At 37.9% G+C, this 12,523-nt stretch overlaps 2 protein-coding genes across 7 annotated transcripts in view; one reads left to right on the forward strand and one right to left on the reverse strand.

Annotated features, from left to right (window-relative positions):
• The window catches only part of Lrba (LPS responsive beige-like anchor protein), a 561,457-nt gene that overhangs the window by 229,898 nt on the left and 319,036 nt on the right, over nt 1-12,523 (reverse strand). For all 6 annotated transcript variants that reach the window (XM_027392996.2, XM_027392995.2, XM_027392998.1 and 3 more), the window contains one exon: nt 11,995-12,131. In XM_027392996.2, the coding sequence (XP_027248797.1) occupies nt 11,995-12,131 (137 nt within the window). The remainder of the gene's footprint in view (nt 1-11,994; nt 12,132-12,523) is intronic.
• On the forward strand, nt 6,835-8,015 carry Mab21l2 (mab-21 like 2). The gene has a single exon (XM_035452025.1). It carries the CDS (start codon nt 6,936-6,938, stop codon nt 8,013-8,015), a length of 1,080 nt encoding a protein of 359 aa, XP_035307916.1. The 5' UTR covers nt 6,835-6,935.

Consider the following 12,523-nt stretch of genomic DNA (forward strand, 5'->3'; position numbering starts at 1 on the left):
ATCTGTTGTTGTTTAACCACTACAAGAAATCGGACAAACCACCTTCTCTGCATATCACTTTTACTCTACTTAAAACATCTGAAGGAAAATTAGGTTTTTAACATTTTAATTAAAAATAGCACATTCATTAAAAATATTCTGCTGTCTCAGGGGTATATTAGTTCAAGTTGCTACTATCAGTATAATACAGATGGAGTGTTCTAACAACACCAATTGTGCAATAAAATGCATAAACTGGCTAGTTTTCTTAAAGTGTAATGAAAGCATACTTGCATGATATGCTTATCTGGTAACTTCAAACACAGGTCCTCAAAAATACCACATATGACCTGAGAAAAATATGGAGCAAACTTGCAAGTCTTAAATTGTGAACTATGTATACTTTAGTACTGCCAAAATCTGCATCACTAGTCTCATTAATTTTGTTCATTAATGTCTGCTACTAAGCATAAGAGATAATAGAAATGGAATAATAGTACCAATTTTCCAAAAAGCATACTATATATAATGTATGAAAAGTACATTATTTTCATAAGCATCACAACTTTAAACCCAAAATCCTGTTTTCTTTGCCAATAAATTCAGTATTGACAAATACTTTCCTTAGGAAGAAGAGACCCAAAGAGCAATCCATATATTATTATATGTTCAACCCTTGGTGGTTAAGACTTGGATCTGCTACTTGAATCCTTTCCTCTGAGATTACAGTGACAACCTAAAGTTATTAAAGCCAAAGCTATCTGGCAGGTAAATTTTAATATTTTACTCATAGTACATTAATAAGTTTAAATTACTTGAAATTTTCATTTAAATAAGGAAAGGAAAAGGGAAAGAAAGAAACTTATCCAACTTTTCAGAACAAATGTTTATGTATGGGAAAAAAGAATGAAATAGACAAAAAATGTGAACTTTTAAAATGAGAAAAAGCTAATGATCTTGGTAATGTCGAAGAATATATATTACAAAGATGAGAATACAGTGAAATTCAAATACTTGCTAAGTTTGCTTCTGTGTTCATGTTTTACTCTCCAGCTTTCCTATAATGGTATTTACTTTTCAGTCAGGATACAGGCTAGTTCCATTTGCCAAGCAGAAATTTCTTACTTTAATCTTGTATATCTTGGTGAAATCAAATTATGTATAGTTGAATGTGGTACTCATTTGAACAGTTATTGTTCAACTAGGGAGAAAAAATTTAGTATATATATTTTCAACCTTTCATCTTACTAAATGATAGCAGGGTTATAAATGTATTAGTCTAATTTGAGCAAATACCACAGTAATATGAGCAGTGGTATGGAAGGTAATTTTAAAAACTCAGTATTTCTATCAAACATTATCTGTGCAAAGTACATAAAACTGCTAAGTTTTTCAGTGCTATTTGACAGGTTTGGTGTGCAAAGTCAAAGCTATCACTTTATCTTATAATAAAATTAATGAACTTAAGATAATGATATAGCATTATCTTAAGTTCAAACTATTTAAATGTGAACCTTTAGGTTACCAATCAAAGGGATGCAAGGGTTTTCTGTTGTTTTGAAGCTATTTTGTAAAACAGAATGAAGTATTTTAACAGCATGTTTGGCCATTCAAAATCATTAGTAGACAATGAAATAAAGTATTCAAAGAAAACATTCAAATTACTGGTTATTACAAATTAATTCCAGAGTAATAACTATCAATACCTTAGAAACATTCTGTGGAAAACTTCAGAGTTTTGGAAAATCACATCAGTGATTGACAGAGAATGACAAATAGTAAAGAAAACTAAATATAGCATAATATCCATAATTATTAGGATTTCTTCATGTATTTAAATTCAGTTACTTCTACAAAATTTCATCAAAACCAACACACTAACAAACCATGTTTGAGTAATTTACTTTCTTTCTAGCTTTTACTAATAGTTTTTAAAAGAACAGTTTTTATTTCCAAAATTATATTTGCCCACAACACTAGAAATTTTGTTTTCCAAAACTCAAGTATTTTTAATAATGATATCAATTAACTCATATATAAAGACTAAAATTTTAGTCACAACATAGATACAATATTTCTCAAAGTTAGATCAGGGCTAAGAATATATACAGGCAAAAATAGTCCTTTGTCCTGAAAAGTATAAGTACTTCAGAGACATTTTAAAAAGAGAATAATTTAATTATTTCCTGAATGTTTCTAAAATATCTTCAGGAAGTTGAGATCTTATCATATAGAACCTGTGTATTACTTGTAAAGATTGTTAGTCTCCTCTCTACTATTTCTGTAGGCCGTAAAATAGATACCTTTTAAATCTCACTAATCTGATAAAGTAAAAACTGCACTGAAGTTTAATCCAGTAAACATATCTCTAAGGAAAGATCAGCACAGAACAAAACAGTTTAGGGATTCTGTGCTCAGTGCAAACGTAAACAGGATTATGACTGTCAGAAACACAGAAGCTCTACTTCGGCCATTACTTAGCTCAGGCTTCTGAGAAAAAACATGGACTGCAGCAAGAGGCTTCCCCATCCACACACCCCTGCAGCAGGAGGCTTCCCCATCCACACACCCATGCAGCAGGCAGCTTCCCAGGCCATGCAGGATGTATGAAAATGATAGTCAAAGGCATTAGCTTGTCTTTTTTCTCCCAGACTGTTTTCCCCTAAATGGAAGGCAAGGTTCTTTCTCAAAGCACTTAAGCTGGGTCTAAGACAATGCTAACAGAAAATTGAATACACTAGGCAAGAAAGTTTCATAATTGGGTTATTCACTATATTTCAAGAAAATTTTGAAAAAACAATCCAAGTTCTATATTGTTTAGGATAACTACTATAAGGTTAATACTCTAGTTTAACTGCCTTTTATTTTTCAACTAGAAGAATTTTCAGTTTAAGTAGTCTGTATGTAGGCTCACTTCCTGATTTAAACACTATTCTCCATAACAGGTCCTGATTCTAATTTTAACTGTAAAAAAATCCCTCAGGTTTAAAGACAGCAATCTTCTTTCAAATAACTTGTATAAGTAGGTAACTTTTTAGCTTCTAAGTTAGTACTCACATTGTTTTTGATGAAAGAGAATTTACAATTAATTACTACAAGTTTATTTAATTATGATCAAGTAAAACCAGGATATAAAGAGAAGTGATCTGGCTGCTTTCTGGACCTTAAAACATTGACATATCACAAAAACAAAACAAAACAAAAACCTCTAGTAGTGTGATTGCTCTAACCAGATTCAATTTTTAAAGGAACAGGAACTAATGTTTGAAACGTGTACACATTTTATTTTATAGTTACTAAAAGCATGTCCACCTCAGTACATTTCTAGATGTTCCCATTGTAATGACAGAAAATGTTATGCCCAGAGAAGTCTAAAGGTTCTGCATTACCCACAATCCAAAGGGGGAAAAACCACCCTCCATACCCTCCTTCCTTCCAGGAATGTCTTGCAGCCAGCCAGCCCAACACCACAGTTCTGGGCAGAAGCACGCTGATATTGGCACTGCCTAAACCAAACAAACAAGATGTTTAACAGTCAAATAAAATGTCCTGCAGTCTCCCTAATGAATTTGTCAAGGACCATCAGATTTCGCTCCCCCTCCTTTGCCTCATTAACTCAAGTATGATGAGACGGATTATAACAAGAGAATACAGATCAATCGGTCTGAAGACTTGAAGTGGCTTTTAGCCTCTAGAGTTTCTTTCTCTCTCGGTCTCCTTAATAGAACATCGTATCTTCTGCCGAAGGAGCTGCCACTTCGTTTTAATACACCATCAAGGAGCTGCTGATGGACTTCTATACCAACATACATAAAAGCGGAGGTGACAGGGGCTCTTCAATTATAGCCTCCTCAGATAGCGTTTCCCCCTTCAATTATTCAACCAGGGAGAGAAGCCACAAACAGGAGAAGCTGCTCTCTGCCAAGGCAGTGGAGAGAGGTAGGGGGAGGGGGGCAGTGTTTGCTGGAAGTGTTTAAGTTTATTGCTCGAATGATGTTTCTAATTAGCACCACAGCGATAAATTAAAGTCGCCTTTGTTTAACTGATTTATTATTTACTAGAGCATCTACCTTAGACAGGGTAAATTGGTAATGAATTGTTTTTAAATCAAAACATTTGTAACGTTTTATCATTCTTCGCCTCTAGGTAGAAGTGGAGAAACTGTGGACAAGGATGTAGGATGTGAGGAAATTTGCTCAGATTGGAAGACGGTGAATGCAATGGACGTCTGTGTCCTGTGGCTGGAAGACTTGGCAGGCAGAGCTAGGAGAGCCGGCACCAAAAGGCTTGCACTGTCTCTCACAGGCATCAATGGCTACATGCATACACAGCTGGCCAGAGGATGTGGAGGAACTCTGCACCTGGGCCTTGCCGTCGGTCTCCGCCCAGTGCTGCATGCAGTACTTGTTTCAAGCTTCTCCTCATAGTCCCACACCCCGAGAGTGCAGTCCTCTGGCCGGTAATGCTTCCGTGGCCAACAGCAGAAAGCGCTGTGCTGCATGGGCTCAGTCCAGCAGCAGCTTTTCCGACTAGCAGGAAAGCTGCAGCCAGATGCTCAGTACTGCCATCACTCCTAGGAACTCCACTGAAACTATTGCCCCAGAGGTTCGCTGATGCTTACTTTGCAAGGTTCTTCCCAACACCTCTCTACTGAAGACAGTCCCTAAGCAATAAATCCTGCTTGATTTTAAAAAAGAAAAAGCCAAATATTCTTTAGAAAGAGGCTTTAGCAACAAGGGTGAGGCCAATCAAGTCTCCAGCCATCTGGACACACCAAAGACTAAGAATGAAGGAAGGTGTAGAGATCCAAGTGTCCCATGCCAAGTAGAGAGAGAAATCAGTTTTCCCAGTAGCAACTGAATTCAGGTTCTGGTTCAGTTCCAAAAAACGCAAGTCAAGCTTTCCAAAGGAGATTTACCAAAGCCACACACTGTGATTTGTAAAAAAACAAACAAACAAAAACTAAAGATTTTATTTAGCCACCCCCCCACATAACCCACATCTGAAATATTATCAGCCAAATCAAACTAAAAATAGTCCTACTACCTGAGTGTATTAAAACAATTGAGAATCCTGACATCTTAAATTCAAAAATAAACCCTCAGGAGCAAGTCCTTGCAATAGCCCTCACTCCTCCAAAAGTCATACAAGGCAGCAGCCACACAGCTTGTTAAGGATAATACATATTCTAAGGAACAGGCTTAAGTTTCGGTGGGACGGCAGCGGAGGAAGAAGGCCATATGGGTAATCAATAACAGGACAGCTATAGATTTCTGTCCCAGTCAACTCCTTTAAAAGCAAGAGTCAATTATGAAAATAACATGACTTTAAACCAGGAGCTGTACTTCCTGAGAATATACTCAAAATTAAAGTTACAGTATTAAAATATTAAGAAAACAAATTCAGGTTCAACTTTCCTTTCCTTCATTTTAATTCAAAACGACTTTAGTAGCTTATTTTAATTAACAAGTATAACCTAGTGATATATACCATATAAAATTTACATTGTTTCTCAGAACTCAAGTATTTTCTGTAGTTATTGGTCAGTTCTTGTAACAGTAAAATAATGGCACAAAGATATCTGAATCTAAATTATGAAGTATCGATCAAATAACGTATTTGGACTGCAACTGCTAAGAAAGGATAAAAGAAGATGGCTTCTCACTACAAAATGAGTGAGAGCATTTAACTTCTATCTTGTCCCATTTTCTTACTCCCCCCCCCACCTCCTTTATCAAGTGCAGTGTGGTAGCTGCTAGGGTTCCAAGCTTGTCTTCTCTCTCTTTCTCTCGGATTGGCTAAAGCACTGACAGCTTGCATAGGGATTGTAGGAACTGAAGCTCCACCTCCTCACGATGCCAGACACCATTCATAAAGTGAGAGAGGAGAGGGGAGGAGAGGAGAGAGAGAGAGAGAGAGAGAGAGAGAGAGAGAGAGAGAGAGAGAGAGAGAGAGAGAGAGAGAGAGAGAGAGGTGTAGGGCAGGTATCAGAGGACAGGAGGGAGAAGTGGAGTCTGCATAAGCAACCCAGAGGAGAGAAAAAATCCGGACTAAGAACTGCATACCAGATACAACGTAAGCAAGGACTTAGTCACACTAAAATAGATTTTGCGAGGGCCAAAAGTATAAATAACGAGGCAGAAATGAATATCAAACAACTTGCAGCGGTTTGCACCTAGAGAAAGGCAGGAAGAACACCCATCTCCCCCCCCCCCCTTCAAACAAACCAACTCAACCCAAACAACGCCTCCAGTAGGAAATCAGGAAAACTGCGACGACACAACCCCTGAGAAGAGAGGAGACCAGCACGCTGAGACCGCCGGGCGGGCATCTGCAAACCTCAGAGTGTGCAGCGGCCTGAGCTGTAGCTTCTGTGCTCTCTGGGCATTAATTACATCCTTCACTTTCCTTTTGGGGGAGGGTAAGGAAGGCATCACCTACTCTGAGTGAAGACGTCCTACCAGCGAAGAAGTTTAAGAATGAACCACTGAATGCTTTGCTCTTATTTTAAAATTTTCGTTGGCACTTATAAGACTTTATTTCCAGACATCTGGGCAATCGTGGCTGCTGCGGACATCTAAGCCTAGCCTCTTGGTAACCTAATTTTTTTCTCTCTTACCATCTCATCCATCTCTCCCCCACAAGAAGTTGTTCATCTTTATTTACCCTCATTTCACAAAAGAAAGCGAAGAAGTGCCCGCTGGTACTTTTAAAAACATCATATCCTTAATAATTTTCTGCGGAAGAAAGGAAAAAAAAATTCCAAAGAGGGAAAAGAAAAGGCCAGCAGACTATATCATCAGCCGGTCAGCCCAGGTGAAAAGCAAGAGTGAAATTGGGGCTTGAAGGGGAACACACCGCCTTTCCACAGCCGCAGGGCCACCACCAGTGCTTGAGCCTTGGATCCCTCAACGTATTGCGAGACGCCGGTGTACAGCCCGGACCTGTGCCCCAACATGATCGCCGCGCAGGCAAAGCTGGTTTACCAGCTCAATAAATACTACACCGAGCGCTGCCAGGCGCGCAAGGCTGCGATCGCCAAGACCATCCGAGAGGTATGCAAGGTAGTGTCTGATGTGCTGAAGGAAGTGGAGGTGCAGGAGCCGCGCTTCATCAGCTCTCTGAGCGAGATCGACGCCCGCTATGAGGGGCTGGAGGTCATCTCACCCACCGAGTTTGAGGTGGTGCTCTACCTCAACCAGATGGGCGTCTTCAACTTCGTGGACGACGGATCTCTGCCGGGCTGTGCGGTGCTCAAACTAAGCGATGGGCGGAAGCGGAGCATGTCTCTCTGGGTCGAGTTCATCACAGCATCAGGCTACCTTTCTGCGCGCAAGATCCGCTCGCGTTTCCAGACGCTGGTCGCCCAGGCGGTGGACAAGTGCAGCTACCGGGACGTGGTCAAGATGATCGCCGACACCAGTGAGGTCAAGTTGCGTATCAGGGAGCGCTACGTGGTGCAAATCACCCCAGCGTTCAAGTGCACCGGGATCTGGCCTCGCAGCGCGGCACAGTGGCCTATGCCCCACATCCCCTGGCCCGGCCCCAATCGGGTGGCGGAGGTCAAGGCCGAAGGGTTCAACTTGCTCTCCAAGGAGTGCTACTCGCTGACTGGCAAGCAGAGCTCCGCAGAAAGCGACGCCTGGGTGCTGCAGTTCGGTGAGGCGGAGAACCGCTTGCTGATGGGCGGCTGTAGAAACAAGTGCCTCTCGGTGCTGAAGACGCTGCGGGACCGCCACCTGGAGCTGCCGGGCCAGCCTCTCAATAACTACCACATGAAGACGCTGCTGCTGTACGAGTGCGAGAAACACCCGAGGGAAACGGACTGGGACGAGGCTTGCCTGGGCGACCGTCTGAATGGCATCCTGCTGCAGCTCATCTCCTGCCTGCAGTGCCGCCGCTGCCCTCACTACTTTTTGCCCAACCTCGACCTCTTCCAGGGCAAGCCCCACTCGGCCCTGGAGAGTGCTGCCAAGCAGACCTGGAGGTTGGCCAGGGAAATCCTCACCAATCCCAAAAGCTTGGACAAACTATAGAGTGCTGTGGACTTCGTGGAAAGCAACACAAACGGGCATGCTCTCTCTGAAACACACACAGCAACCGCAAAAACTCTAAACTCAAACTTTTATGGAAATCACCTGAAAGAACGCGAGTAGGCGGAAGACCTCCTTAATTAAGAAGCAAACAAAAGAGGGCAAACCAACCAAAAAAAATTTACATTCTTGCACAAAAGTGATCGTTTCCTTCCAAACAATGTGAATCTAAAGATCACACAAAAGAAGCAATCGGGCTTTGCCAACACAAAATGAAACCCAAGGTACATTTTTCAAATCCATGTATAGTTGCTTCCTCTCTTTTCCTTCTTTACACCCCCCTCCTTGTTTTGGGTTGCGTGAAAGATTGTCACCAAGTGAAAAAAAAATATTTAACTATATGTGAAATTTCTTTTTACAAAGTTTTACCGATGTGAAATGTGTCTCAGTGCCAATGTCAATGTGCCCCTCCCTCCTTCTTTTGCACCTCTAACCCTGGCCCTAAAATGTCTTGTTGAAACCAGTAAACCAGTAATAAAAATATTACTTTACATTGTAATTGGCTGCTTGCGGGTTGTTCTTGAATGAAGGCAGATGAGATCACTTTCTAACTTACAAGATATGAGCTTCAACTAAATGCAGGAAGCTTCCATTTGAACTTTGATTTGCAAAGTTTAAAATACAGCATTTTCTGGAGAATTAATTGTACAAATTTCTACCAAAATCCTTGGTAAAAAGTAAAATAAGAATTTTACTCAATATAATGTATATTTGTCCTGTAGATTTTAACAGTAATCTTATGTAATACTTAAAAAAGAAAACAGAACAACATACTTTTATCCCCAAATTTAAAATAATAAAAAGCCTTTCTAAAATTTTTCCGCATTATAAATTAGGATATTTGGTTTTGTATGCTGTAAATTCTTAAAAATCCAGTGCAAAAGAAATGTTTTTGGATTGTTTTTAAATAATGAAGGCATTTCATGTTTTTCCTTCAACCATTGTTCTCAAATTTCAAACAGTAAAAACAAATAAATTTAGCAAGTAAATCAACTACACCAAAAATAAAGAAATGAATGAATGAATAAATAAATAAATAAATAAATAAATAAATTGGTTGCTGCAATATTCCTTTCCCCTAGCAAGTGGTAACATGGACAATTCTGACTTATGTACTACGCTGTTTTTTTCATAATTTGCTTATTAATGCAATACACATGATCATTTTAATAAAATTTAAATAATTATTTTGAATCTACTGATATATAAAGATGATCTTACTACTATTTTATCACCTAAGAAAATAACTCCAAAAGTTATTTCCAAAATAACTCAGAAATAAGGAAAGTACCATCCTTATCCTACTTTTCTCAGGTAATAATCCCAGACTCATTTCAATGTTTCAACTCTGGTAAAGATTTCTTTTATATGCAATAAAATAACTGGAATATAAAATAATTGATAGAACTGAAAACATCCTAAAGAAACAGGTTTGTTTGCTTTATGTCCAAAGGACATGTCCCTTTGATTAGCTTTGATAATGTGAGGTACAAATACAGAACATGCTAAATGATACCTCTAATATTAAATTTTTATTCTTTAGATGTCTCTTTTTAAATGTTTTACAAAAAAATCAATAAATGAAAGATGTAGAAGAAAATAATCTAAAAATTGGTTTTCTGATGAAAACTTTGGGTGGGGGAGGGTATGTGGTGCTGCTAAGAACAGGAGGACTAAGATGACTGAACCCTAGGAAGCTCCTGGGCTCCGAAGCCCCAGATCACTTGACAGAAGAGGCATAAGCTGTAGGCTGGCTGCCCTAGGAAAAATAATTCTGTGTCAAAATACAAACTTAGGCCTTACCTACTCTGAAATTACCTTTGCCCTTTCAATGTATATACTACCGTGTGTGTGTGTGTGTGTGTGTGTGTGTGTGTGTGTGTGTGTGTGTGTGTATGTGTGTGTTTCTCTAAATATAAAACAAACTCATTAATTCAGTGCACTCATTAATTATTTTAAATAAACAATTTATCTGCTGAGGAAAATGGTCTGAATTTTAAGAACAGTTTCAAAGGAAACAATAAATACTTAGAGGTGTACACGAATCACTTAAGGCATAGTATTTGGTTTAAAAGATTAAAATGCTGCTTTAAAATGACTATTTTCACTCAAAAATTATTTCTAGCATGAAACAACACTTCTTCCAACTAGTTCACAAAAAAGTGATTAAGTCTTGACAAGAAAAAAAATTCCCCACTTCAATATCTTTCCTTCCTTATTTAATGCAAGTTATAAAACATTTTTAATGTTAAAAATGTTATAGTTAAGAAAAGTGTTACTATTTATAATACAAAAATATCTTCTATCATCAATGTCTATATAAAAATCAAAGATTCTATCAGTAATTGGATGAAGTAATTTCAAATATGAACTGCCAGGAATTTTGGTGTCTAGAGAATAGGGAGGTTACAGTACAAGACGAATTTCATGATTACGACAAAATATCTTATATTTTACAAGCAACAGGGAAAGAAACTTAATTATGCTACATAAAGAAGAGAAATCTTAAAAACTACAGCTTCTCACAAAAAAAGCAAATAACTTCAAAGAACCTCATCTCAAAGACTGACAGAGGTTTTGATTTTTAAAACACCATCAATCAGATTTTAGACTTTAAACTATGTTTGTTCCAAAAGCATAGTAAAATATTATGAATTAAATTCCAGTCCCTTTTAATTCTTAAGACATCAGAATCAAAGAGTTTAAGTAATTTTGGCAACCTTTTCATAATGAAATTATAGCATATTTTTAGACACTTTAGCATGAAATGTACAAAACATTTCTAGGTGATGAAATTTCAGAATTCAAGTTTTCTATACACTAGATTAGTTGAATTATCTAACTCCAAGCAACCAGGGTTATCACACCTTCTTGTCACACAGTCTAGCAAGTCCTGCCTGAATACAGGCTTTGATATGGAAACAAAGTGCTCAAAGCAAACACATATAATACAAGAAATGATCTGTCTGTAGAGCTCAACAAAATTATAACATTTTTCTCAAGAGCTTTTTAGGAATACTTCCAAATCATGAGGATTTAACAATTCGACATGCCTCCAAAACCACACAGGCTACCAATAAACTCAGAATGTGTGTATATTATGTGTATTCATAAATACATACATACACACACACACACACACACACAAAATAAGCCAGTAAAATTAATTATTCCATTTTTAAACCACTACTCTTTATATAGCATACTTATTTGGTTCATTTTTCAATAAATTGCTTCCTCTCAGAACAAATTCTACCATTCACTTTCATTAAATCAACATTATTTTGGCTTTATAGCTGTGTTAAAAAACAGAAATGTTTCTAAGTAAAATAAAATTGCCATGGTCTGAAAAGTAATCAAAATACCTTCGAAAGGGGAAATTACATTTTCATTTAAGAATAGGAAATTATGCAGTGCCTTGTAAAAGCTACCACAGGTAATGGGAAACAGAGGTATCACACTCTGGCAGAATACGATCGCCTGCACCAAAGGATAGTAAGCCATGGAGACAAAGCAAGGATAATGATATACTGGTATTATATACAGAAAATATATGGGCTAAACAAAACAATTCTACTCTCAAGCTCACTGAATTTTTGTTGTTTAATTCACCATGGACCCTTTGAGGCAGAATATATTTATAGACAATGTTCCCTGAGGTCTCTTCCCTCAAAGAACTAATGATAAATGCAATTAAGTGGAAATTGTTTTTGAATTTAAATGAACTTCAATAATCTAACTAGATGGTAAAAGAGTCTTAAGCTAAAAATGATAACTGCCTTGTAGTCAGCAAAGGCAATTCACAGCAAGAGTTCTAAACTAAGCTTTTGAGATTTTTTATTAAAACCAGTCTTACTTACTAGAACACACAGTCCCATAATAAGAAAAAAAATTAAACCCCTTTCCCTTCTCATCTTCTCACCTTTGGATCAATTTTCTTGAAGTTGGGATCCTCTTCATCCACCTCAAAATACAGTTCAGAGGAAGTAACAGAGAGAGTGCCTTTTACTACAACAGAGGGGGCCACAAGCTGAGCTGGTGTGCTCAGGCTAACAGGACCTGTCAAGAGAAAAAGATAAGCCATATAAGTTGGAATGACATTTTTCAAAATTCAAATTTGATCAGAAATAATATTTATTTTTTTTAAAATTCTTACATCTAAGTACAACATTGCTGACCTCTATACTTCTATATTCTGTCCATACAAAACCTATCTCTGAAGATGCAAAGTCTAGATTCTCACACTATAAGATTTATAACAGGCAGTTAACGATAATGGTAAACTGAGAAGCAATTATCTTACAGGGAGTGTGTAAAATGTTTGGTCTAATCTCTAGGTAAGAAGGAGGCTCTGCCTAAATAAGTACATCCACTTTCCATTTAGAAAGCCAGCCTCAGGCTACCAACAACATAGAATAACAACCAGGAGCAAGGAGGCCTCAATAGGCTCC

The sequence above is a fragment of the Cricetulus griseus genome, assembly GCF_003668045.3.
Source record: "Cricetulus griseus strain 17A/GY chromosome 1 unlocalized genomic scaffold, alternate assembly CriGri-PICRH-1.0 chr1_0, whole genome shotgun sequence".
In the NCBI taxonomy this organism is placed as follows: domain Eukaryota; kingdom Metazoa; phylum Chordata; class Mammalia; order Rodentia; family Cricetidae; genus Cricetulus; species Cricetulus griseus.

Excerpts from the sequence above, each read along its gene's own strand:
- Mab21l2 (XM_035452025.1), top strand. The coding sequence starts at position 6,936 with ATGATCGCCGCGCAGGCAAAGCTGGTTTACCAGCTCAATAAATACTAC.